This window comes from Muntiacus reevesi, chromosome 4 (genome assembly GCF_963930625.1).
Source record: "Muntiacus reevesi chromosome 4, mMunRee1.1, whole genome shotgun sequence".
Taxonomy (NCBI): domain Eukaryota; kingdom Metazoa; phylum Chordata; class Mammalia; order Artiodactyla; family Cervidae; genus Muntiacus; species Muntiacus reevesi.
In genome coordinates, this window is record NC_089252.1 from 23,677,016 (window position 1) to 23,704,252 (window position 27,237).

A 27,237-nucleotide genomic window follows, 5' to 3' on the forward strand; every position below is an offset into this window, starting at 1 on the left:
TTCAACATCAGTCTTTTCAATGAATATTCAGGACTGATTTCCTTTAGGATGGACTGGTTGGATCTCCTTGAGGTCCAAGGGACTCTCAAGAATCTTCTCCAACACCACCGTTCAAAAACATCAATTCTTTGACACTCAGCTTTCTTTATAGTCCAACTCTCACATCCATACATGACTACTGGAAAATTGGTTCCTTTTAGTTTTTAAAAATTTTACTTTCTGTGAGCAAAACTTCTAACTTTATGAATCTCTGATTTGGAGTGAAAATGTTAGTTGCTCAGTCGTTCTTCTCTTCGCCACCCCATGGACTGTAACCTGCCAGGCTCCTCTATCCCTGGAATTCTCCAGGCAAGAATACTGGAGTGGATTGCCATTTCCTTCTCCAGGGAAGATTCCAACCCAGCGATCTGAACAGGGATCATCTGCATTGGAGGTAGATTCTTTACCATCAGAGCCACCAGGGATTTGGAGTAAAATAGACTAAAAACTCCCCACCGCCCCTCCCCCCCCTTTTTTCCAAGACTTTTCCAAAAACTTCACATCAGTGACACAAAGGTGAAAACTTTCAGCAGAAGATTTTGTGAAAATCATCGTCAGTGCTTCCAAGGGGGAGGATTGGGAAAGTGTGAGAAGCATTTCCAGGGTTTTTCTGTAATTGCTATGGAGAAGTTTATTCATTGGCACAGACCTAAGCCAGCCGTCTGAAAGGCAGTGGATGCTTTCAAGTCCCCCTGGGCGGGTGACGCAGATGTTTGTTTTGTCTTCCATGCATTGTACACTGAATACGAACTGAAATATATAAAGAACTGATATACGTAACCCTTTCACTCGGTCACCACTCGCCTCTGCTGGTGTGCGTGCTATGTGCTAAGTCGCTTCAGTGGTGTTCCACTCTTTGCGACCCTATGGGCTGTAGCCTGCCAGGCTCCTCTGTCCTTGGGATTCTCCAGGCAAGAATACTGGAGCGGGTTGCCATTTTCTTCTCCAAGGGATCTTCCCAGCCCAGGCCTCCTGCATTAGCAGGCGGGTTCTTTATCACTAGCGCCACCTGGGAAGCCATTATTTTGCTGGTGTAAAATAATCTTAAAAAATAAGTAGCACCTAAAAGTTAGGATGTGCTTAAAGAAACAGGAATCTTACAGCCACCTCTGAGCTCTCTCTGCAAGGAGTAGGCCACAGTCAATATTGGGGAAAACAGCGTTTATCACGGAAAGCGGACTGTGGACTTGAATCCAGGCATGTCCATCTACAAGTGCGCAATCTTGCCAATTTACCAAATGTCTTGATACGTATATCTAGAAAACGAGAATTATTCCAACCCTGGGAGAGAAGTGAGTGAGAAAAGCATGTGACAACAGCTGGTTCCCGTCGCCTGCCAGTAAACTGGCGTGCCTATAGTTGTTGGTCTCAATCTCCGCTGTCTCCAGCAGCCTGTCGGTACAATGAAGATGCCAACCCGACAGTCATCTTCCCTCCTGTGGGTACTGATCATTCGTTACCTTTCTGTTTCTCGGTGATTAGGCCTTTTTCATCCCGCCTTGTAGCCAGAGTCTAGACTCAAGGGGGTAACTTCCAGCTGCGTTTCTGGAGTTGTAGGGCTGTCGGGGCGGGGTTGGGGGAGGCACGCCAGGGGACGCTTTTCCCAGCTGTGGCACTCTCAAGAGATGTGCACCACACAGATCTCTTGCGCCGTATAACAGCAACTCCCAGCGCCAAGGTCGGGGGTGGACCGGAGAGGGAGCTACATCTGCAAGACGAGTGAGATTCCCGAGCTCGCCGTGTTCCTCCGGGGCGCCCTCCGGGCAGGCCCCGGGGAAGCGAAGGAATGCGGGCGCGCGGCGGCGCCGGGCGAGGCTGCAAGGCGCCGGAGCGGTCGGACGGGGGAGCGAGAGCTAAAGCTTGCGGAGCGCGCCCAGACGCCCGCGCCGGGGCCGGATCCGGGAGCCGCCGCCGAGCCGAGCCCGCCCGGCTGCGGGGGGCGGGGGAGGCCGAGCGGGAGGCGGGGCGGGGCGGGGCGGGCGGCGCCGGGGAGGCGGGGGCGGGGTCTCTCCGAGCTGCGCAGGCGTTGCTCGCACCTTGTTGATTAGTCAGTGCTGGGAGCGCTGCTATGGCGTTTCTCAGACCCGCGGCTCCTCCTCACACGCTCCAGGCGGAGGGAAGGAGGGGTGAGAGGAGGAGGAGGCGAGCGGGCGGCCGCCGCAGCTGCAGACCCGGGGCCAGAGGAGGAGGCGGAGCGGGAGCCGCCGCAGCCACCCCGGCCGCCGCGGGGCTGCTGCGAGTCCTCTCCCGGCTTGAGGGCACGCGGGTCGCCCCAGCCATGCCCCGCAGCGGCAGCTGAGCCGGCCGCGGGCCCCCTCCGTCCCTCCCTCGCTCCCAGCCGCTGCAGCCGCCGCCGCGCCCCCGGGCTGCCCGCGGCCGGAGTGCCGGGCGCCCCCCGCGCGTCCCAGCTCCGCGAGCGCGAGCAGCGGCGGCCGCCAAGGCGCGGGGTGGTGCCGGCGGCGGGAGCGCGGGGCCGGAGGAGGCGGGGAAGATGGACCCGGCGCCTTCGCTGGGCTGCAGCCTCAAGGATGTGAAGTGGAGCTCGGTGGCCGTTCCGCTCGACCTGCTGGTCAGCACTTACCGACTGCCCCAGATCGCGCGGCTGGACAGCGGTGAGTCCCCGCCCGCGAACCGCAGTCTTGGCTGGGCTGTGCGCGCCTGTGCAGGGGAGGGTGGGACCCGGTGGGGAGTGGGCTGCCCGCCCCCGGCGTTGGACTTGGCCCGAGCGGCTGCCGCAGCCCTGGCGCGTCGCTCTCAACTCCCCCCAGCAGCAGCTAGAGATGTGAAAATCAGAGCCCTTGCAGGATAATTAAAAAGGACGCCAAAAAAAAAAAAAAAAAAAAAATCAACATTAGGGAAACCTCTGCAGATAGTAATCTTGGAGGCGAGCCGTCCCTCCCTACCCGCCTGCAAGAATTACTCAACCTGAGAAGCCCTGAAGAGTTAGCTTAGGTAACTTTCTCACAAAATAATTGTGCTTCGGGTGGCATCTTTATTTTGTCTACTCTCCCCCTCCCCTCCCCAAGAAGGAGCAGATTTTAGGGGGAAAGGTCCTGGGTGACCAATGAAAAAGATCACATTTCTCAGAGACATTTTATTACAGCTTGTCTGTTTTGTTTAAGCCAACTGAAAGTAATTTAGCGCTGTGTGTAGCAAATGTTTTCTGTAGAGGTGATGGTATGCTTAAGGTTAATTATTAGCTTAGCGCATTTCCAACCTGGAAAAAAAAATTGAAGTCCCGAAAACCTGTATTGACCTGGAACCTGAGCTCTGAACTAAGACACACATGCTGGTGTTTCCTGAAATTGACAACCAGATACTAATCCCACCTCTCCCAGCTGTTTGTTCTGCGGGTTGACATCTGCAAACAGGTAGATAGATGTGCATACTATCAAGATAACTTTTCAGTTTGAGAGCTGTGACAGACAAGGTGGCAGTTTCGGTGTGTTTTGCCTTTTGTGTTTTCATAATAACTTATGTTGATTTTGGCTTCATGTGGGTTTCAGACTGTTTGCAGAAACAAACTGGCCTCTGCTATGGGGCTGCTTGAAGCACCTGGGCCCAGGCTGGCAGACAAGTAGATAAAGCTGTGCTCACTCACGCCAAATCAGTACTGAGCAGAAAGGTGTCATTTCTACTCAAAGGACTTGGGTTGCTCCTTTTTCTCTAGAGTCCAGGCGTGTGTAACTTGAGGCTTTATAATCGTCTAAAGGCATTTTTGTTCCCTTTCTTCTGAGGAGTTAGATTAGACGTTTGAAGTACTGATGTGAAAAATAAAGGCAGGAGAGTTCAGGAACACTGTAAAGCAGTCTCCCCATGCTTACTAGCTTTGTTTAATTGGTGGTGGTAGTCATGGGCATTGGGAATAAGCTAGGAGTTCTAAAAGTAGGGATGAAGGGCAGGTGAGTTCAGAGAGGGTCAGGTGGTACATTTGAGGCATTTCTTCTGCTTAGAGTGGGGGTGCTTTAAATATGTATCTGCAGGTCTGAATCAGAGATAGTGTGTGTGTATTCAGTTTCATTTATTCTTACATTGTGTGAAATTGTGTATATTGAAAGGTTATATGATTCCTCACTTTTTCCTATCTCTCATCTCTGCTCACTTCACCAAAACTTACTAGCTATGGTGTGTGTGGTGTAAAAGTCACCCAAAAGTTTCATTAAACTGAAAATTTTAAGAGGCTGAATGTCAGTTGCAGACATAACTTTCAGCTTTACAATCCACTTTCCTCTCCCCGCCATTCATAAAAAGGATCTGAATCAGCAGTGTACTCATCCCACACTTCTTTTTCAAATTAGGACGTGGGTAGCAAGTCTTAGCAGTGTGTCCTTTCAAGCTGTGGAATGGATTTTGATCACTGTGTGTAATTCCAATTTCTTATTGTAAAGTTTCTGTTATTACTGCTTGAGGATCACAGTGGCGTATACAAATTTGGAATCATGGCCAAATACTGCTTTATACTTTGGTCCTTTCACTTAATACCATCTTACTTAAAAAAATTTTTTTTTGAGCTGCATGCTGTTTCATGGGATGTTGGCTGTACCATATATTGAGTTCCCTGCAGTGGACACCAAAGCTGCTTCATTTTTTTTTTATGATTTTTAAGTTGTGATGTAATAAATAGTCTTATACATAAATCTATTTGTTTGGGTTAGGATATATTTCTCCCCTGCTGAATAAGCATGTAAATCCTTTTTAAGTCCTTGTTACACATTGCCAAATTGCTTTAGAGACTAAAGGTTATACTCATGCTCAAAGGAGAATCATGGGAGTAGCAGTTTCCCTACGACCTTAATATAATAAGTATTTTACAAACAACCGCAACCAACAAACTTTGCGAATTTGAAGGGCGGAAAGTGTTAGATTACCAATTAAATTTGGATAGACTTTAAAGAGTTGGTCATAGAGTCCACGTTTATTTTTTTAAATGTGTCACAGCAGTGCCCAGAACATGTTAAGGACATGCCGCCATGCTGTATGTGAAATTTGTGCAGCCCTCATCCGTATGCATGTCCCTTTGCCAGCTTTAGTGCTGCAGGTACATTTTATATACACACACACACACACACACCCTATACTTAGACATGAAAGGTAGTCATTTTCCAAATCACTTGTTTTCAGAGAGGTTAGAAAGGAATGGGAAAACGTGGCAGTAGTTGACTTTATGCCAAGAGGAAACTATTGGCTGATTTTAAGCAATCATTTTAAAAAAAAATCAAACATCTAATTTCAGAACTGTTGATTATCGGATGCCTACTATGTGCTGGTTGGTTTCTAAGTGCTTGATGTATCTTGTCTCAAATCCTTAGCACCCCATTTTAAGGACTTTGGGAACCTGAGGTTTAGAGAAATTGAGCAGCATATCTGGTAAATGATGGATTGTGATTTTTAGCCGACTTTCCAACTCTGAAGACAGACCTTTTATCTTAAGCTGTACTACCTCCTTATACTAAACAGGAGTAGATTTAGAGTAGGTCTAACGTCTGCTCTTAAGAGCCCCACTGTCTCTCTTGAGAGCTGGAGGACCGGAAAGTCAATATTTTTAGAACAGAGTAGACATCGAATTAAGTGCTGGCCTCATCCATCATATTTAGACGATTTTCTGCTTCCCAAAAGAAGTGGCTGAAAAGCAGTAAGGGGCAGCGAAGAAAGTAAAGAATCTGAGAAAGAAGGCAAAAAGTAGAGTCTGAGGGCCTAGGGTATATAGACATGTCTGTTGAGATCACTTTTTAGGACTTTTGCCATACTTCACATACTAACTACACAGTAAGACCTTTCCAGTTCTGCCTCCTGCATATCACTCATGAATTGCCAGACACATTCACTATTCCACCCCCAGTGGTGAAATTTGTCATCGTTTAAGATAAATACAAAATTAGTGAGTCTTTTTTGCCTGGGAAATCCCATGGACAGAGGAGCCTGGCGGGCTATTGTCTATGGGATCACTAGAGTCAGACATGACTTAGCGACTAAACCAACCCCACAGTATGGCCTCATGAGTCTTTCTGGAGACTAAAAGAAAAGTACTCTAGTGGTTCTTCTGAAGAAAGACATCTCTTCAGCCAGAATCTAACCCCGTTCTGCCACGCAGTTAAAATCAGATATTTAACCTCATCAGTCTTAGAAACTGTTGGCTGTAGAACCAGGTCCTTATGACCGAGAGGGTGGAGAGAATACTAGTCCTCACCCATCATCAGCCCGTCCACACTTAGGGCTAGGTAGGTGGGGAAATTGTTCTTTCTCTGTCACTTCAGTATTTTTTCTTGGAAGGGCTCTGAAGAGTTGTTCTCCAGCCCTGCTCTTTCAACTTTTTTGCTCTTTCAGCGCTTGAAAGATTCTGTAAAAGCCTGTACTCTAAGCACAGTTCTAAGTTAATGGCTAAAACTTTTCATCCTAACTTTAAGTAGTTGTGGAGGATGTTGTTTTTCATCATACTGTCAACATTGACTTTTCAAGTTATTGCATTGTTTAAAAAACTAATAGAATCTATATTTGATTCCCTCATAACTTCTCTCATAGCTCAGTTGGTAAAGAATCCGCCTGTGATGTGGGAGACCCTGGTTCGATTCCCAGGTTGGGAAGATCTCCTGCAGAAGGCACATGCTACCCACTTCAGTATTATTGGGCTTCCCTTGTGGCTCAGCTGGTAAAGAAAGTGAAGTCGCTCAGTCGTGTTCGACCCTTTGCAACCCCATGGACTGTAGCCCACCAGGCTCCTCCTCTCATGGGATTTTCCAGGCAAGAGTACCAGAGTGGGTTGCCATTGCCTTTTCCACGGGATCTTCCCAACCCAGGCATCGAACCTGGGTCTCACACATTGCAGGCAGACACTTTACCCTTTGAGCTACCAAATCCGTCTGCAATGCGGGAGACCTGGGTTCAATCTCTGGGTTGGGAAGATCCCCTGGGGAAAAGAAAGGCTACCCACTCCAGTATTCTGGCCTGGAGAATTTGGATCGTAAAGAGTCGGACACTTTCACTTCACTTCATATTTGATTCTCAGTGTTATTCATTTTTGAAATGCACGAATAAGTTCTTAACAGTTAAAATTTTTACGTCTTTCCTTTTTCCTCCTTAAATTCATATTTCCATTTCCTTTCTCCTACAGAATTTTATCCCAATGGAATATAGTTTTTTTTCTTTTTTTCTGTTAGGAGGAAGGGTTTATTACTTGCAGTAAATAAAGAGAACACCAGAGATCTTTCCCAAAGCAGTGTCTTATTGATCACTGTCTTATACTTTCTGTACCAAAAAAAGATTATAAGTCGAAAACTAGTATTTCCTATTTCATTTGGCCACAGGCCCTTTTTATTTAAATATTTTTGGTTGTTTAAAACAAAGAAGTGGAAATTACCTGTGTTAGGAAAGGAGATACTCAAATGCTGGAGACTTGCACTCCTCTGCAGGTATCAGCATTTTCATTTGTTCTTTTGTTAGTTGCCCTGTGCCCTGGGTTCTTTACGCCCTGGGGTAATGTAGATTAGAAAGATCTGGTGAAGTTGATGCAGAGGTACTGCCTTTGTAAAGTGGGAAAAGGACCTTTGGAAGGGGGAGGTAATGAAGGACAGCTGCCATTCATCGTGGGAGGGATGTTCTTCCATCACAGTTACAGGCAGATCAGTTTTTAGACAGGAGAATATTTGAAAGTCAGGGACTTGGAAATTGACTCACTTCCCTGGTGACTCAGACGGTAAAGAATCCACCTGTAATGCAGGAGACCTGGGTTCGATCTCTGGGTTGGGAAGATCCCCTGGAGAAGGGCATGGCAACCCACTCCAGTATTCTTGCCTGGAGAATCCCATGGACAGAGGAGCCTGGCGGGCTACAGTCCGTGGGGTTGCAAACAGTCGGACATAACTGAGCGATTAGGCACAGCACATAGCTGTGATGATGAACCCCTTGGGAAGTGTTGGCTTTGCTTCAGACACATATTCTAGTTCAAAGAATGCTTGTCTACAGCAGGAAAGATGAGTGTATGGTCCTGCTTGCTGAAAGAAAGAAGAAAACCAAGGCTGCATGAACTGCCAGGGAGAGAAATGAAGATGGTAGGCGTTGGAGGCGGCTGCGTTGGGTGGATAGCTGCACTCTCTCTCCTCACCATGTTGAGGGAGCAGAGTTGATTCCAAGCCCCAGGTGTGTGGCATGCTGTGGGCTTTGGTATTTGCTTTCTGCTGAGCTCCTTCTCTTAACTGGACTGTTCAAGTGCCTAGAGAGCTGATGGAGCAGAAACAACGGTGGCCACTCAGATGGCCGTGAGGCTCCACGTGGCTGTTTGAAAGTGTCACAGGTGTTTCTAGATTCAAGTGTTATCTTTGAAATTTTTAGTAGGCACTCATCAATGCTTTTATTGGATTGAACATGATTTTCTGAGCACCTGTAGTTGAATAACTGTTAGCAGGAAAGAAGTGCCTAGTATGTTATACACAATGTAGGTTACGAAGAAAGTCTCTTGAATATTCTTTTATGGACTGTCATTTTCCTTTAGTTACCATGTATTTGAGTTGGCCATGCCTAAAAATTATATATAAAAAAAAATAACAGGATCTTGTAGAGGGCAGTGGATGGTTATCAATATTTAGACCTGTAAGATGAGATTTGAACATGGCTCCTTATTTTAAACGCTCTTGTTTTTCAAATAAAATGTCGATTTTCAAATTCTTAGGGGAGTATCCACGTGATGAGAAAACAAAAATCTTGAGATGCTCAGTTCATTTTTAAAAGGAAAACTGATTTGATCATTGTGATTGACTGTATCATAGTTTAAAGAGCGTATTTTAGTCTCTTTACCTCATTTGGCTTCCTTATTGAAATAGCAAGTTCTAGTCAACCAGCTTGTAAACTCATTTATTTTTGTCTGAGATTCCTGAGGTATCTGTCTTTTCACTAACAAAGCTGCAGTTCTAGGAAGACTCATAAACTCCTTCTTGTCTTTAGCAGGACTATCAATCTTAAGAAAACCAGCTAGTATGTGCAACTTGAAAAATAACTCTTTATTGTTGGTTTATGTATTATTTTGTCATACTTGATAAAATATAAAATGCCTGCTAAAATATTTTTTAAATCTCATGGGATTAATTCTTCTTTAGATAACATTTCCACATGAAGTTATTTCCCCACATCTCAAACCTCCACCCCATTCCCAGTTTCAAAAGAACGTTTACCCAAATTTCGTTAAAAGTATAAAAAATTTAATAAATAAATTTTCATTATTTCCCAGCTCCTAGCACAATGCCTGGTACGTAGGAGGCATTCAGTAAGAATTTAATAAATGAATGAACAAATCTCAGTGTTAAAATTTTTAAGGTCCAGAAGAGGTTACTAAAGTTGTCTATGGCCTCTGCAAGTCTGACAGAATTTCACTTTTGTTTCAGTTGAGATACACAAATTAAGGTGGTAGGTCCTAAAAGTAGCAGTAGGAAAAATGGAGACTGGTAAAATCATGATGAAATAATGATTCTTAGGTTCATTAGTTATCCATCTTTAAATAATTTCTAGCAATTACAACCCATTTTTTAAAGGCCTTTTTTTTTTTTTCCTTTGCTTTCTTACTAGTTCTTTCATTCTGAAATTCAGATGCCTTCTTCACCTATTACATGTAGTATGACATTGAGTTTTTAGCCTTCTATCACTTAGAATGCCATACATCTTTGGAACTAGTCAACTCTTACAATAAGAAAGAACCTGATTGGATAACCAGCTCGCCATTTAACTATCCATTGTTTCATCTTCTCAGAGCATCAGGGGTTTTACTTCTAAGCAAAGCAAGCCGCTTGGTTTAAGTAGTGTTGCAAAACTACTACTGCTAATTTGGTACAGTTGTTGTCTTCCTAGAATAGCCCCAAGATTGACTTGAAACCATAGTCTCTTAATCCCAGACAGTGAGTTTCCTTTTATGCCATTGCAGGAGTATTACATAGTGGTAGGAGGAGGAGGAGCACCCAGTTTTCCTGAGCTCTTTTCTAGCTCTGTGGAAGAATTACTTTATGCTATAAGGCAAGTCATTTTAATCGATTCTGCTAATTGTTAAACGTACTTTGAAATAAATATTTAAATACCACTTGAGTTTGATGGCTTAATGGTTGTTTAATGAATATCAAGTTATTGAATTTAAAATGCAATATGAAGTCTTATAGTTATGAAGTTGTTATTTAGGTTAATATTTAACATGTACAGTAAGTTATGATTAGGTCTGATTATAGCTTAGAGAGGAATAGAACTGTGAGCAGTGCTTATGTGTGTATCCTTGTGAAGATTTTTTGAATAGGCTGTGTTCTGTTGTTTTTTTCCATTCAGTAAAGAAAAATTTCCTTGGTCACTTGTTTTTTTCCCAAGGTGATAGTTTTCTCAGTAATAGATGTTAAGATGTTAGAAATGAAACTTTGCTCTTGATAATTAGTTCAAATTGACAGTATTTTCCTCCTAGCAGGAAACTAGATTCAAATATCTAAAAGTAACTGGAAAAGGGTAAATATTTACTTTGCTATTTTTAAACATATCTGTTAACCTTGTAGGTAATTAGGAAGCACTGGTTGTAAGAGACTTTGTCATCCATTCAAGAAATGGTTCATGAAATGCCAGAGGAAACTTACTTAATAACTGCAGGACATCCATCCATGCAGATGCCACTCTCTTCCTTGAGTGGGCAGGGATGGCTGGAATCAAAGACCTAATATCTTTTTTTCATTGTCATTCCCAATCCTCAGTGGCTTATGTTATGAAACCTTCACTTTGTTTCGGGTTAACATATAAAGTAATGAAGAATCCATTTTTACCTTGGACCACTGACTCATAAAATCAATCAAGCACCAGACCCAAGTTAAAAACAATTTAATTAGTTATGCCTGAAGAGAGAGAGAGAGCTCATGAAGGTTCAGGTTACTTAAAAATAAATAACATAAAGCTTTATTAAGATACTTAACTTTTATTTTTTCCTGTTTATTTTGGTCCATTCTTTGGTCTGTTAAGAGGAAGGGAGTCATGGAGAGTAGAGAGAATCAAGACAAAAATTTTCAGAAGCTTGTCATGGCCAGGTACATCACTTTAGGTTAATTTTAATTGTATGTAACAAGACAAAAAATAATAATAGCAATAATGGCTTATCTAACATGGAGATTTCTTTCTTTTTCAAATAACAAAAGTCTGAAGAAACATTGTCCAGAATGACAAGAACCAGGGCTTCTCATGGCTTTCTGCTCTATCATCCTCAGCAGGTAGTTTTCACTTTATGGTTCTCAGTGGCTGCTGGAGCTCTGGCCGTCATGTCCGTATCCCAGACAGGAGGAGGGGCCAAAGGATGTGTCTCACCATCGATCCTGCACTGCCTTGCACTCACATCTCATTGGTCAGGACTTCCACACTCCTACGTGGACAGGAAGGCGAGTGGAATCTTAATTGGGCACAGTGCAGGAAAGGGGGTCATTGAATATTGGGAGTTACCCATCAGCCTCTGCCTTATAGGTTTTTGCCTTGATGCCTTTCCTTTTCTTTTCTTTTTTTCCTTCTACCCAGAACTTACTAAAACAGTCATGCCTTTGGCCCCAATTCCTAGACATTTCCTTGTTTGGGTTCTTCTGCAGTTAAGAGAGTAGGAACTTCTTGCCCCAACTTTTCTCTCTTCATCCTTGAGCTAAAACCTTGAAGCAGCTCTGTATAAGAGGCTCTTAACTAGAGGTGGAAGTACTTTTTCAGTAAGCATGAAAAGTTGTATTCTCTTAAGACGTTGTTGTTAGAAGGCACTCCCACATTCTTTTTTGGTTTGCCTACTTTTCAGATTTTGCCCTTGACCTGATACACACAATGGGGATAGCTGTCCAATTTCTTAAACTATTTCTTTTGCCAGGGAGGCTTAGTGGTTGGTTTTCTTTTTTTAAACATACTTAATATTCACCACCATCACCCCCAATATCATTATTATGGAGAGTTTTACTATAGGGAAACATAGAAAATGACAGAAATGAAGATCAATGTTAATTCCAGAGGTTATATAATTGTTATGTAACCATTATTAACATTTTCCTATTATGCAGGCCTGCCATGTACATGGAGAATATATATCAAGTGAGACTGTATATGTGTTTGGTTGCTAAATCGTGTTTGACCCTTTGCAACCCCGTGGACTGTATAGCCTGTCAGGCTCCTCTGTCCATGGGATTTCCCAGCAAGAATATTGGAGTGGGTTGCCATTGCCTCCTCCAGGGGATCTTCCTGACCCAGGAATGGAACTTGAGTCTCCTGTGACTCTTGCCTTGGTGGGAGCATTGTTTACCACTGAGCTACCCGGGAAGCCCCAATTGTATATGAAAGTGAAAGTTTTATTCTCTCAGTCATGTCTGATTCTTTGTGACCCCATGAACTGGTTCCCCCTTCCTGGTTCCTCTGTCCATGGGATTCTCCTGGTAAGAATACTGGAGTGGGTTGCCATTCACTTCTCCAGGGGATCTTCCCATCCCAGGAGCCAACCTGGGTCTCCTGCACTACAAGCAGATTCTTTACCATCTGAGCCACCAGGGAAGCCCAAATTGTATATAAAACTTAACATTTACATCATATCATGAGCATTTTCTTCCATTATTAATCTTCTTTGAAAATAAAATTGTCATGGCTGAATGCAATCCTGCTATTACCAATTAACCATATTTGACCATTTTCTACTTGCTAGACATTTAATTGTTTTGAGTGTCATTTTTTTGAGGCTATCTTTATACTTAAATTTGTCTGTTTTATACATTCATTACTTGAGATTCCTGGAAGTGGGATTAACTTTGTTTTTTTGGTTTTTTTTTTTTAGGTTGTTGATGTATATTGCTAATTGTAGCCAGGAAAGTTTGCATCATTAGCAGTTAATGAGTATCAGTGTGCATCATTGAATATCAGAGGTTTTTTTTTCAGTCTTTGCTAATTTAGATGATCTAAAAGTTGGTACTTTTTCTAATTTGCATCACTTTGAGGGCTACTAGAATAAATTCAATGATTGTTTCATATTGTGAATTTTATGAGTTATTTGTTCAGGTTTTTTGGTAGAGTGTTTTTTTTTTTTCCCTCCAAAGCTCCTGTAATAAGAATGAAATCCTGGTGTCCTTTATTCTTGTTTTTTTTTGCAGAATGTTTATAATAATCTCTAGGTTTCATGGGGGTTTAATCACTTTATAAACTTCTGTTCCATTTTTCTCTGGTTAACATTCATCAATAGGCATTACCTGTTTCTGAAACTGAATAATTATGATTAATTTACTTTTCTTCATCAAGTTGGATATTGAATTTAAATGTTATGTTCAGTATTGCATTGTGGTTAGTCAGTAATCTCATGAAAATCTTGGTAAAACCATATTGTGGGTTCAGTTCAGTTCAGTCGCTCAGTCATGTCCGACTCTTTGCGACCCCATGAACCGCAGCACGCCAGGCCTCTCTGTCCATCACCAACTCCGGGAGTCCATACAAACCCATGTCCATTGAGTCGGTGATGCCATCCAACCATCTCATCCTCTATCGTCCCCTGCTCCTCCTGCCCTCAATCTTTCCTAGCATCAAGGTCTTTTCAAATGAGTCAACTCTGCATGAGGTGACCAAAGTATTGGAGTTTCAGCTTCAACATCAGTCCTTCCAATGAACACCCAGGACTGATCTCCTTCAGGATGGACTGGTTGGATCTCCTTGCAGTCCAAGGGACTCTCAAGAATCTTCTCCAACACCACAGTTCAAAAGCATCAATTTTTCTGTGCTCAGCTTTCTTTATAGTCCAACTCTCACATCCATACATGACCACTGGAAAAACCATAGTCTTGACTAAGACGGACCTTTGTTGGCAAAGTAATGTCTCTGCTTTTTAATATGCTGTCTAGGTTGGCCATAACTTTCCTTCCAAGAAGTAAGTGTCTTTTAATTTCATGGCTGGAGTCACGATCTGCAGTGATTTTGGAGCCCAGAAAAATAAAGTCTGACACTGTTTCCATTGTTTCCCCATCTATTTGCCATGAAGTGATGGGACTGGATGCCATGATCTTAGTTTTCTGAATGTTGAGCTTTAAGCCAACTTTTTCACTCTCCTCTTTCACTTTCATCAAGAGGCTCTTTAGTTCTTCTTCACTTTCTGCCATAAGGGTGGTGTCATCTGCATACCTGAGGTTATTGATATTTCTCCTGGCAATCTTGATTCCAGCCTGTGCTTCTTCCAGCCCAGCATTTCTCATGATGTACTCTGCATATAAGTTAAATAAGCAGGGTGACAATATACAGCCTTGAGGTACTCCTTTTCCTATTTGGAACCAGTCTGTTGGTCCATGTCCAGTTCTAACTGTTGCTTCCTGACCTGCATACAGGTTTCTCAAGAGGCAGGTGGTTTGGTATTCCCATCTCTTTCAGAATTTTCCACAGTTTACTGTGATCCACACAGTCAAAGGCTTTGGCATAGTCAATAAAACCGAAGTAGATGTTTTTCTGGAACTCTCTTGCTTTTTTGATGATCCAACGGATGTATGTAAATTGTGTATTAGCAGTTATAATTGTACAATATTTAAGTTCAAGTCATGGATGGTTCCTCGTTGGTATGTCACTGTTGACAAATTCCTGTGCATTGCCTAAAACTAAGCTGACAAACTAAGTTCATCACTATTTGATTTTAAAGACTAGGAATGAATGGACACATTTATGAAAATGTCATTATTTTTATATGTAATCTATAATGAACCCTAAAGTGCTACATTTAGGGCAGTTAGAGTTTCTTTTCCATTTCCTATTCTCTCTTTTTTCCTAAGAGTTACGTTTCAGCAACTTGAGAGCCTGTTGAATCTTAGAATCTGAGTATGAATACAGGAGAATAAATGCTAGAGTTTCACAGATAACTTCAAGACCAGGAGAGTAGCAAATGTGATAGTTTGAATGTCATTTCATTTCCTCTGCTGAATATCTGTGCAAGTGTCGATGTCAGTGTAATGGTTAAGAAGGGAGCCAGAGATAAGAGGAGGCAAGCTAGGTTTAATTCTATGTATAGGCAAAGATTGATGGGGGAATCAAAAATGTTTTCTGTTGCCGGCTTGACACCTGAGGACTCTATAAATAGTTGTCTTTATCAGAAGGTTGAGGTGGCAGTTGCTGAAAGCACAGTACAAGATGACTTTAAGAGAATCTTTTAGCATCAGAGAAGAAGCCTCAAGCCAACTTCACAGAGGATCAGGGAATTCTGAAATTGTTCTTGCCCTCCCTGCAGTCTGCTCTCTTCTTGACTCAGTTGGGCAGATCTCAATCTGAGCAGGTTGTTCACAGTTTGAGTACAATCAATGTCAGATGCTAATAAGTGGAGACTAGACAGGGAAGGAAGAAGGGAAATACATGAACTAAGCTATAAACACCATTTACAGTCTATCTAGTTTTTGAAATTGTCACACCGAAGTAGAATTTCATTTCTCCCAATTACAAACATCATGTATTTACTATTAAGAATTTGAATACATGGAAATATGTTAAAACAAAAGGTTATCTAAGGTTCCATCACCTTGAGATAACCGTGATTGTCCTTTCATGCATCCTCTATTCTCTCTTCCACACTCTTATAATTTTAGAGAAATGAGGCATTTTAGCTACCACTTTTTTTTTTCTCCCTTCACATCAACCCTCATGCCTCCAATCCAATCCTATCTACCCACACAATCCACTTTAATAATCCAGGAGTTTCCTTCATATTTCCTCCCAATTTATATAATCCTGCATTGACATTAGATATGTAGTCCACCCTTAGTATCTTTGGGGAATTGGTTCCAGAACTCCTGCAGTTACCAAAATCCATTGATGCTGAAGTCTGTATAGTAAAATGGCCATAGTATAGTGACCCTTGGTATCCATGGGTTCTACACCCACAGATCCAGCCAACCTGATACAAAGACATGTACTGAATAGGATTCTGTCCTTGCTTTGTGAAAATGGAATTGTATCACATCTATTAACACTTGTATATTATACATACTTCTTGGCTTTCTGTTTATGTCACTCTTGAGAATCTTTCTAAATCATCTGGTATGAAACAAACTCACTCTTTTTAACAGCTGCATAATATTCCATGGTACAGATCTACTCATTCTTCTGTTGATGTCCAACCTATTTCTAGTTATTGGCCTCTTAATTATACTTCATTAAACCTCCATGTATGTAATGTCATTTATTTGTTCATTATTTCTATAAAATTCTGTGGTTTCTATCATATACCTTTTACTTGTTCCCCAAAACATCTTTGATGACATTGTCTTCCCAATTCTCTTAATCTCACATGCAAGGACAAAAATTAAATCTTTTTAGAAGAAACAATTTAGGGAAAGTAGGTGTTCTATCCCACTGCATGCATGGTGAGTCGCTTCAGTTGTGTCTGACTCTTTGCAACCTCATGAACTGTAATGAGGCCCACCAGGCTATTCTATCCGTGGGATTTCCCGGGCAAGAATACCGGAGCGGGTTGCCATTTCCTCCTCCTGGGCATCTTGCTGACCCAGGGATCAAACCTGCATCTCCTGCATTGGTGGGTGGATTCTTTATCACTGAACCACCTGGGAATCCTCTGTCCCAATATCAAAACCCAATTCACAGAAGTGGAACTGATTAAATAGAAGTCGCTGAAATGCTATCTGATAAGTCGGAAACAATACTCATTTCCATTATTGATGTATGAGAATACCATTTCTCCAAATCTGTGACAACCATTAGATATGAAGTTTACAGGCAGTATTTTCCAGCCTAATGGATACAAAATAAGATCTTTGCTATGTTAAGTTGCATTTCTCTGACTGTTAGTGATTTTTGTGCCCTTTTTATGTATCTGTTTATCACATAGACTTACTCTTCTGCAAATTGAAATCATTTTTACTGGTTTTTCTGTTGTATATTTATTCTTGGCAATTTCTAGATGCCATTTATGTATTATAGAGATATTTTTTATTTATATTTACTGAATCTGTTGACTTTGTTTATATTATGTGTATCCATTCAAGAGCTTAAATTTTTATTTAGACAAGTCTCCTTTTTCTGTGTTTTCACTCTTGGCTGAGAAAGTGACTCCTGGATTGTATATGCATTTCCTTAGATATTCTAGGAAGATTTTTTAATTTTAAGTCTTTAGTCTGTCTGGAATTAATTTTTGCATATGACATAAGATTTTTATTTTCTTCCAGACTGTTGTTGTGGCAGTCCATCTATTCAAAAGTAGGCTTACTAAATTGAACTATCTTTGCCAAATTTGTTTTGTTCTTTAACAGTAGAAAATCCACACTTCATCCATACTTGTCTTTCAGAGATTGCCTTGGGATGTGGTGTAAAAACATATATGGTTACCAAAATCTGAAAACAATCCCTTTATTCCCCAAAGAAAAGGAGTTTGGCTAGATCTGCCCATAACCTTGCTTTACTCTTCCTTTCCAATAGCTGTGGGAGGCCCAAGATTTGTTTTTCTAAAGAAAATTTTAATTCATTTGAAAGTCAGTGCTACCCTGGTGAGTCTGGGAAATGATGGTAACTTGTTAAATGCCTTCTGAAAGCACAGACCAGATGCTTTGGCAATAAGTTTTCTCCAGGGAAGAATTTGTTTTAAAATGATACTTTACTAAGCTGGTGTGTGTGTGTGTGTGTGTGTGTGTGTGTGTGTGTGTGTGTGTGTGTGTGTGTGTGTGTGTGTGTGTGTGTGTGTGTGTGTGTGTGTGTGTGTGTGTGTGTGTGTGTGTGTGTGTGTGTGTGTGTGTGTGTGTGTGTGTGTGTGTGTGTGTGTGTGTAAGAGAGAGTTTGCACCTTTCAAAATTTCAGAAGAATTTGCAAGTTGAGTTCAGCTTGTTTTTTTAAACTACTTAATTGAAAGTGTATTGATTTACCTCATTATTTGGAGGATGAGGAGCATAGTTCACACACTATTCTTAATGTGTATGTGTGTTTCTTGCTTAAAAATTCCACATTGACCCACATCTGTTCATTTTTAAAGACTTAAATTTCTCTTATATTTTCCGTACCTCCCCACAAATTGTGGATGGCATTGTCTTCCTCATTCCTCTTAATTTCATGTGCAAGGAACAAAATTAAATCTTCGTAGGAAAAACACAGGGAAATGTGGATGTGATATCTCAATGTCCCAAACTGCATGACAAAATGAGAAATAAGTGCAAGAAGAGAATTTATACAAAGGTCATTCTTTGAGACTTTTTCTACTGTATGTTATGACATTTGTGCAGAATTACAGCAAAATCTCAATCCTGCATTCCATAAAGTCCTCCAGACTTTACGAGCTTGGAGTCGAGTGTGTTTAAAAGTTTCATCACTTCTCTTTTTAGATGTCTTCCTAAGCCGCCCAAGAGCAGGGATCCTGTCTTCTCTTTCCATTGTAACATTTCACCCCCACAGGGTTTGAACCCACATCTCCTGTGTCTTCTGCATTGCAGGTGGATTCTTTACTGCTGAGCCAATGTCTTAATTTAGGACTTAGTGAATTGTAATTACATATATTAACCTCATGAAAAGAAGGTGAAAAATATTCTGAGGCTTAGTGAAGCCAAATCAGCGTTAAAATATTGTTGGTAGACCATTGATACTTGGCTGTACTGTTTAATCAGAAGATCTTTAATTTGTGAGAACATATGTCAGAGTAGAAATGAACACATTTCACTGATTCTAAGGTACATGTTTCAATATCTATGAAATTGGGATGCATCTGATAATTAATGACATCTCATATAGTTTAATCAGCAGCGTTTATTCTTCTTGATTGTTGTAAAATAATGATTGTATTACAAGTGATGGCATCCTAAACTATATGAACTATGATAGTTTCATGGAGTATCTTTGCGTCAGATCATTTCAAGTGCAAAGCATATATGTAAAACAAGGACTCTTAGTGGATGCCACACTACAGGGTAGAAGATAATCCAGACTGAAAATCAAAGAATGTTCTGTGCAATCCATCTCTAACTGAGAAAATATCAGGGTCACATCTAACACTTAACAGATAAGGCAAGGTTCCCTGTTGTATACAATCAGAGCATAATTTTCCATCATACCACATTTTCCAGCTTTAAAATCTTTGACTTGTTATGACCTCCATAAGGCAGGGACTGTGTCTTTCATGTTCCCTGTTGTGTTTCCAGCACCCAACGTGGTTTCCAAACTGCGTCACCTTGGCAACAGGAGGGCATTCAGTAGAACTTGGCTTAAGCACTCTTCTCTGGCACAATATACAGTGCACGCTTACACACACACACACACTCTCTCTCTCACAGTGTAGTGAGTTGAATGGCAGCTTCCAAAAAGACATGTCCAAAGATATGTCCACATCAGATCACAGGAACCTGTGTGTGAGCTTCTTCGCAAAAGCAATTTTTGCAGGTGAATTTTGAGATGAAATCAACCTGGATTATACAGGTCCACTGACCTGTGTCATTCCAAGAGGAAGGCAGAGGGAGTTTGAGACAGACTCTAGAGGAGGGAGAGACTGGAGCGACAGAGCCACAAGCCAGGGTTTACTTGAAGCCACCAGAAGCTGGAGGAGGCAGGGGAGCATAATCTCTCTAGCGCCTTCCAAGAAAACAGTTTTGATTTTGGACTTTTGGCCTTCAAAACCATGGGCATAAATTTCTGTTGTTTTAAGGCACTCAATGTGTGGAAATTTATTATGGCAGCCAGAGGAAACTGCTACACACACACACACACACTCACGCATAGAAGCACACACGCATAGAAGCACACACATGTGTGAACACACACAAGTTTTGCTGGCTTATAATTAAAGTGTCAGATAATTTTTTTTAACATTAGAAGCTATAAATATACAACCTCCTTTTCTGGATTTTCCCAGTGTGGACTTCATACCCTGACATCCATCAATAGGCTGATGGAGACGCGGGATTATGGAATGTGGTTTTCCCTCGGTGTTTGCGGCACAGCTGTGGCTCACACCCTCACTGTCTTATCAGCATAATGTCGAGTGCTGGGAACATGAAGGTGAACAAGCTCAGTCCCGATGCTCAGGGAATTCCGAGGCCTGCTGAGTAGGTAGATGCTTAGAATTAACTCTTGTCATGTAATAAGCATGGACATGCTTCATCCCAGAGGTAGGTTAATGTTGCCAGGAGCTCCGGAGGCAGGTTTCACAGAAAGTGTTCGCTGACCACCGAGCCAGCCCCAGACAGAGTGAGTAGGATTTCACTGGGTTTAGAGGAGGGAGGCTGCTATTCCGGCCCGAGGTTGGGAACATCCTGAACAGAGGCGTGGAAGGGGGTGGGAGGATCTTGGAGAGCTGTCACATGTTTATCCTGAGGCTTAGCTGATGGCCCTCAGCCTCCCCCCCCCCCCGCCCCCCTCCACCTTCTAGGACACAGATAACAGGTGGTGTGATAACAGACTCCCCTGCAGTGGCATCTACTCAGGTCCCACATCTTGGTGCACTTTAGTGTGAAATAGTAAATAACGAACTGCAGCAACATGTTGCAGCGCATGTCTCCCAGTTTTCAGACCAACAAGGAGTTTTTTGTTTTGTTTTTCCCTAATAATGTGTGAGCTGCAAATATCAGGAGCCATCTCCGGAGAGGCTCCCAAGAGGGGAGAATCTTGGGCCATGTGCACTTGCTTGGCCAGCTAATGATAAACTCCCATCTCTGTCTCAAGAAAACCTGTTAGAGAGCAAGCTTGTGGTTGCTGTGAGAAGGATCAGGGAAGGGATAGTTAGGGAGTGTGGGATGGACTTGTGCACACTGCTATATTTAAAATGGATAACCAAAAAGGACCTACTGGATAGCACAGGGAACTCTGCTGAGTGTTACGTGGCAGCCTGGATGGGAGGGGAGTCTGGAGGGAAATGGATACAGATATATGTACAGCTGAGTCCCTTTGCTGTCCTCCTGAAACTATCCCAACATTATTAATCGGCTGTACTCCAGTACAAAATAAAAAGTTAAAAGAAAAAAAACTTGTTAGGGTTCGTGAGTCACATTTTCATAGAGAAACTTGAATCCACTCCAGTTTTTTATTTTAGGGATAAATTATCTCACAGACTTCTTCGTGCTTCACTTAATCCTAGTACTGAGCAGCATAGTCTGCAACCAGCTGCGTCATCACATCACGGGTGCCGAGGAGTGTTTGGACCAAGGGCTTGTCTTTGTTGCTGTGCTCCTAGCACGGCCCCCCTACGGAAGCACTCCTCCATCGGTGGTTAACATGAGCCAAGGGGACATGTCAGAAGGCTTTCAATATGGAAAATCACATTTAGATTTTTAGAAGGATCACTCTCGTATCTTTCTGGAAGGTCACTTAGAGCAGGAAGAACCTGGAATTATAGAAAGACAATATTTGGAAGCTATGGGGTTATAATCAAGGAGAAAGATGACCTCCAGCCAAATCTAAAACGGGAATGCAGAGGAGGGGTGATGCTGAGGGGTGATGCCCTGGAAATAATTTTCAAGGTGAGATTTCCAGGATGGCCGAGGATGAGGAGGAGAGAAGCGCTCAGAAGTCCTGAGGCTCCCGGCGCAGGTGCCGATGCCCTTGTCAGAGGTGAGAACACAGATGGAGAAGCAGATGGCAGGTGAGGCCGTTAGTCAGGGTAGGCCAGGTGCGGCTGTGGTGTGTGTGCTGTGTGCTAAGTCACTTCAGTCGTGTCTGACTCTGTGCCACCCTATGGACTGACTGTAGCTGGCCAGGTTCCTCTCTGGGATTCTCCAGGCAGGAACACTAGAGCGGGTGGCCGTGCCCTCCTGCAGGGGATCTTCCCAACCCAGGGATTGAACCCATGTCTCGTAAGTCTCCTGCATTGACAGGTGGGTTCTTTACCACTAGGTCCACCTGGGAAGCCTGTGGTCTGGAGGCTGTGGTAGCCACTCCCAAATGTCAGCCTTTGAAGACAGCGGAGGTTTGTTTCTTCATGTCACGTGTTTATCACAAGCTGACCGAGGGCTCTCCTCTGAGTCCTCATCCTCCCTATAGGCCTGTGTTGATGCTTCCACACCTGATGAGATAGGAGACCGCATACACAGATCACGCACTGGCCCCTTAAAGCGTCCACCCAGAAGCACTGCCCCTCATGTCCCTCTTATATTTTGTTTATCATGGCAGATCCCACGGCCACATCTAGCGTCAGGAGCATGGAGGTGTGGGCCAGGAGTGTGACTCTCAAGAATCTTGTGCTAATTTCTGAATATGTTGAGCTTTGAGGTATTTAAGGGAAATTCGGTTCAGAAGGAATTAGAAGACTTGGCTTACATCTTGAGAGAGTTCAGGGCTAGAGGTATAGTGTTGGGAGATTTCAACGTAGTCATAAAACAGGTCACGGGAGTGAGTAATTCATCAGGCTGGAGTAGAACCTGTGCTAACGATGGTAGGAGATCAAGGTTCATAAGCTTGTGGATCCAAATATTGCAGCCCCAAAGCTGTATTTTTTTTTAGCTGTTTGTTTTAAGTTTTAAATAAGTTTAAGTAACTGTTGGCATAGGAGTTGAATTAATCACTTAAATGGAGTTTAGCTTTTTCATACTCCAAAATTGCTGACTTGCATTTAGTGCTTTAAAAGGTGCCTTTAGATTTTGCTGTGGGATTTCGGCCAATTTTCTGGCCTGGCAGGGAGGGGAAAGTGTTGCCAAGGATAGCTTCTGTAGTTTGAACTGAAGATCAGTTATAAGTTGATGGATACTAAGATTGCTGAGTACTCAGAAAATTATAATACCTTATAAAGTGTTCTAACTGGTTGTGTCTCAGACAGAAAGGGACGGGTTTACCCATGCTGTAATGATCTCTTTTTATAGGTCTGATTATTGGCAAAGGGAGGTAGTTAATAGCACGTTTCCCCACTGGCCAGTGCACACGCATAAGGAGACATACTATTTCTCCTCTCACTTCTCTTAAAAGATTCTTGTGCTTTTGCCTTCCTGACCTCCACAGTAGTCTACACACCTAAGTGACACAGTTTTTAATCTTTACACACAATCTTTTCAGACATATGTGATTACCCCAAATAAACTCTCCTCCCTTCAAGAGTACATGCTTAACAGGAAAATAAGAAAAAAAAAAAATCCAAACCTGGTGTAAGGCATGTTACCATTATTTCTTTGAAGGAAACTCAAACTTACAACAGCAGTGATGATTAAAATGATCATTTTGGTCTTCACAGCTGATGCAAATGAGTATTCGTCAGACTTCCACTTTTTGTTAGCACTGTATCTTGAATGGTGGCAAAATAAAAAAGAAGGAAGCGATGCCTTTTACCTTCTTGTCCCAGACCCACAAAAGTATTAAAAGCAGCTCCTCCTTATTCCTCAGTCAGGCAGAACCTTTGGTGTTGACTCCTGGATGATAATTATAATTAACGTTTATTGAGGGTAATGATGGTACCGGTTGTTGCACAATAGTTTATATACATTACTGCATTTAATTCTCACAATAGCTCTTTGACATAAGACTGCCTACCAAGAACAAGAGGCTGAAGGAAAGGAAATCATTTGCTCAAGGTCACATAGCTGGAAAGCCGGGTAGTGAACTGCTAGCTGGTTCGAGAACCCTGCTTCCCTCCTTTCCTCTGCTTCTCCCAGTTCTCTGACCCACAAGAATTTTTCCTCACTCACATTGCGCATTGTTGTTCAGTCACTCAGTTGTGTCCGACTCTGAGACCCCTTGGACTGCAGCTTGCCAGGCTTCCCTGTCCTTCACCGTCTCTCAGAGCTTGCTCAAACTCATGTCCATCGAGTTGGTGATGCCATCCAACCATCTCATCCTGTCATCCCCTTCTCCTCCTGTCTTCAGGTTTTCCCAGCATCAGGGTCTTTTCCAGTAAGCCAGTTCTTCGCATCAGGTGGCCAGGGTATTGGAGCTTCAGGTTTAGCATCAGTCCTTCCAATGAATATTCAGGACTGATCTTTAGAGTGGACTGGTTTGACCTCCTTGAAGTCTAAGGGACACTCAAGAATCTTCTCCAACACCACAGTTCAAAAGCATCAATTCTTCGGTGCTCAGCTTTCTTTATGGTCCTGCTCTCACATCCATACATGACTACTGGAAAAGCCAGGGCCCTGGAGAATTATTAGTGCAAGGTGAGAACTCAACAGGATTCTGGGAATTGCCAGCCGACGGAGGTTTTCTGTTTCAAATGTTTCTTGTCTTCCTAGCCCTTTCTCCCAACAAGAAAGACTTGGGGTGGGGGGGTGAGTAGAAACTGGCATGTAAAACCAAAATAAGAGCTGTCTTCATTTTTCGTTCTTGGCATTTAAAATGCTTGTTCCTTAATTGCCTACCATGGTCTATGCATGCATATATATTGGGTTGGCCAAAAGGTTCATTTGGGTTTTTCCATAGCATCTTATGGGACAACCTGAACGAACTTTCAACCAACCGTGTGTGTGTGTGTATTTGTATACATAAACCCATATGTAGAGTCAAAGCCTTCACTTACCTTGGGATAAGGCTTGACGAAATGCCAGCCTTTCCAGAGAACGTCTGCCCCCAATGTCCATCTGTCACAGAGTCCACCGCTTGTAGTCAAGTCCCTTCCTTTGAGGAGTATACTGTATTTTATGTTTACAGTGTGATATCGCAAGTGCTTTGGAAACCAAGCGAAAACAGGTGGATCAGTGTCATTCAAGGTGGTAAGAAAGAAAATGAGAGGTGCCATCAGGGCCTGTGGTCACACTTAGGCTCCGACCCCCGAGGTCATCCACCCCTGCCCCGATACACATCTATACCAGGCAGTGTGTTCACAGTGTGTATGGATGGGAACAACTTGAGCAGGAATTCTTGCCTGACTCTTTGGAGATCTGATGAAAGCTGCAAATTGGTATGTTTGTCGCATAACTTCCAAGTGTTGCTTATCTGCCCACCTGTCGCCTGAAGCCAAGGACTCAGAACCCCGAATTAGCGTGTCCTGTCACTGCACAGGATGTGGGGACCATAGCAGAAGACAGTCACAATGGCATTAGGAGGGGAAAGGAACACCCCATCCTAGGAGTTTATGATTTTTCCTTAAAAATATCAGGTGACTAGATAGCATTCCTTACATTGGGGTTTCCTCCATGGGGAGTGGTGGTGGTCCAGTGCCCAGGGGTGGGAAGTGGTGAAGAAGGGCTCTCAGAAAGGGATCTCCGCCATTCACACAAGTCTGATTTCACTCTGCTTGAGTTCCCCCCACCAGAGAGCACCCAGAGTTTACCCCAGTAAACTGTGACCCCCAGGGACCAGGTCTGGCATGCTGCCTGCTTAGTAAATGAAGTTTTACCAGCCACCCATTCACCTGTTGTCTCTGGCTGCCTCTGCACTAGAATACTAGAATCGAGTAGTGGCTTTATAGAGAAGCATTAAAAGAGGACACATACACATTAGTATAACTTTTTCTTCTCATGTCCTATCAGTGTAGCGGTGAAATCTAGAAAACTACATTTGTTTTGCAGAATAGCAGCAAATGATTAGTAACAACCTGTCTGCCTTGGTATAGATTCAGTTCTCTTTCTTAAATTGTCCAGATCTACTGAAAGAGTTGTAAACATCAATATAATTTTCAGAGATCAGGTAAGCATTTTTTTTTGAGATTAGTGTTGTTTATTTACATTGATGAAAGTAGAGATGTCTGTACTTTGGACTGCAGGGAGATCAAACCAGTCAATCCTAAAGGAAAATCAGTCCTGAATTGGAAGGACTGATGCTAAAGCACCAATACTTTGGCCATCTGATGCGAAGAACTGACTAACTGGAAAAGACCTTGATGCTGGGAAAGATTGAAGGCAGGAGGAGAAGGGAACGATGGAGGATGAGATGATTGGATGGCATCACCAACTTGATGGACATGAATTTGAGCAATCTCTGGGAGATTGTGAAGGACAGGAGGGCCTGGTGTGCTGCAGTCCATGGAGTCTCAGAGTCAGACATGACTGAGCAACTGAACAACCATCAAGAGATCTTCCTAGATTCTGAAAAATGAACTGATGTGGACAGACCAGTCTTATGAACACTCACATTTAACAGTGGTTTAATCAGTGGTAGCTTATCTCTTTGAAAACAGGACAAGAGAGATCTCCAGATAACCCCTTTAGAAATAGAGTAGAGCAGTTTGATTATTTATAACTTTACCTCTATGTGAAATGGTTTAAGTTTCGTGCTGGGCTGGGTACTTGTTGGTCCTCTCAGAGTATACTTAGTCAACACAAACTAAATTATTTAGTGTCATTACATAGCATAGAATGAGGAAAACAAAACCACTTCACTAATCACACATAATGAATTTCAACAACATAACTTCTAAATTGTGTGTCTCTTGGATTATCCATAGTACTTTTCATTAATGTCATTAAAAACTGTCTATAGAAATGAAAATTGCAGTTGTGGGAAAATGTCTTTGATGAATAAAGCAGATGGGAAGAACAAACAAGTACAAGGCCCCTGGCCTCATAAAATTTAAAATTTAGTACTTAATTTTTTAGTACTAGTATCAATGTTTACAACTATTCCAGTAGATTTGTATGATTTAAGAAAGAGAACTGAATCTATACCAATTCAGAGAGCTTGTTATTAATTACTTATTGCTTTCCTGCAAAACAAATGTAGTTTTCAAACAATTGTAGACTTCACCAAACATTGATATGGTATGAGAAAAAAAGAAAAAGTTACATTAATGTGTATATTGCCTCTTTAAAAAAGTTTGCTTTTCTATAAATGCAAAGAATTTTTTTATAATATTGAGAGAAGGAGCTGTAGGATTATGACTTAGAAAATTTACTTGGTTTCGTTTAATACATTTGTAAACATGCAGAAGTAAAATTTGAAAATCAAGAATCTAGTTGAATGATATACAGCTAATGATTTCTCATTAGAGCTATAACCAGAAAAAAAAATTGTCTTAAATTTGGTAATACCTATTCAGAGATTCTTTGGCTTAAAGCATGAGGGAATAATTTGTGTAGTAAGTGTAAATGAATTATCAGATACCCACTCATAACTTCCTACTGAATGTAAATTAGATGGTGATGGATGCTGTTAATCTCTGTGAAACAGTTGTGACTGCTGTTTGTGTCTGCTTACAACAGGCGCAGCAATATAGGTTGTTTTTTTTTTTTTGGTTAGCATATGTAGTTTTAAAAGCAGCAAAGTTGCATGTATTTAGTTCTCTCTGTGTATTCAGGACAATCAAGGCCATTGATGGCTTGTGGCAGTTGAGCCTCCTAGGATGATGTACACAGTAAACATCTTTTAATAAGGTAACTGCTGCCCACTTAT

The 27,237-nt window shown here is 42.2% G+C and overlaps 1 protein-coding gene across 2 annotated transcripts in view; it reads left to right on the forward strand.

The window, feature by feature from the left end:
• The first annotated feature begins 2,105 nt into the window (after positions 1–2,105).
• Positions 2,106–27,237, forward strand: part of GAREM1 (GRB2 associated regulator of MAPK1 subtype 1) — a 222,092-nt gene continuing 196,960 nt past the window's right edge. For both annotated transcript variants that reach the window (XM_065932390.1, XM_065932391.1), the window contains exon 1: positions 2,106–2,651. In XM_065932390.1, the coding sequence (XP_065788462.1) occupies positions 2,531–2,651 (121 nt within the window). In that variant the 5' untranslated portion in view covers positions 2,106–2,530. The remainder of the gene's footprint in view (positions 2,652–27,237) is intronic.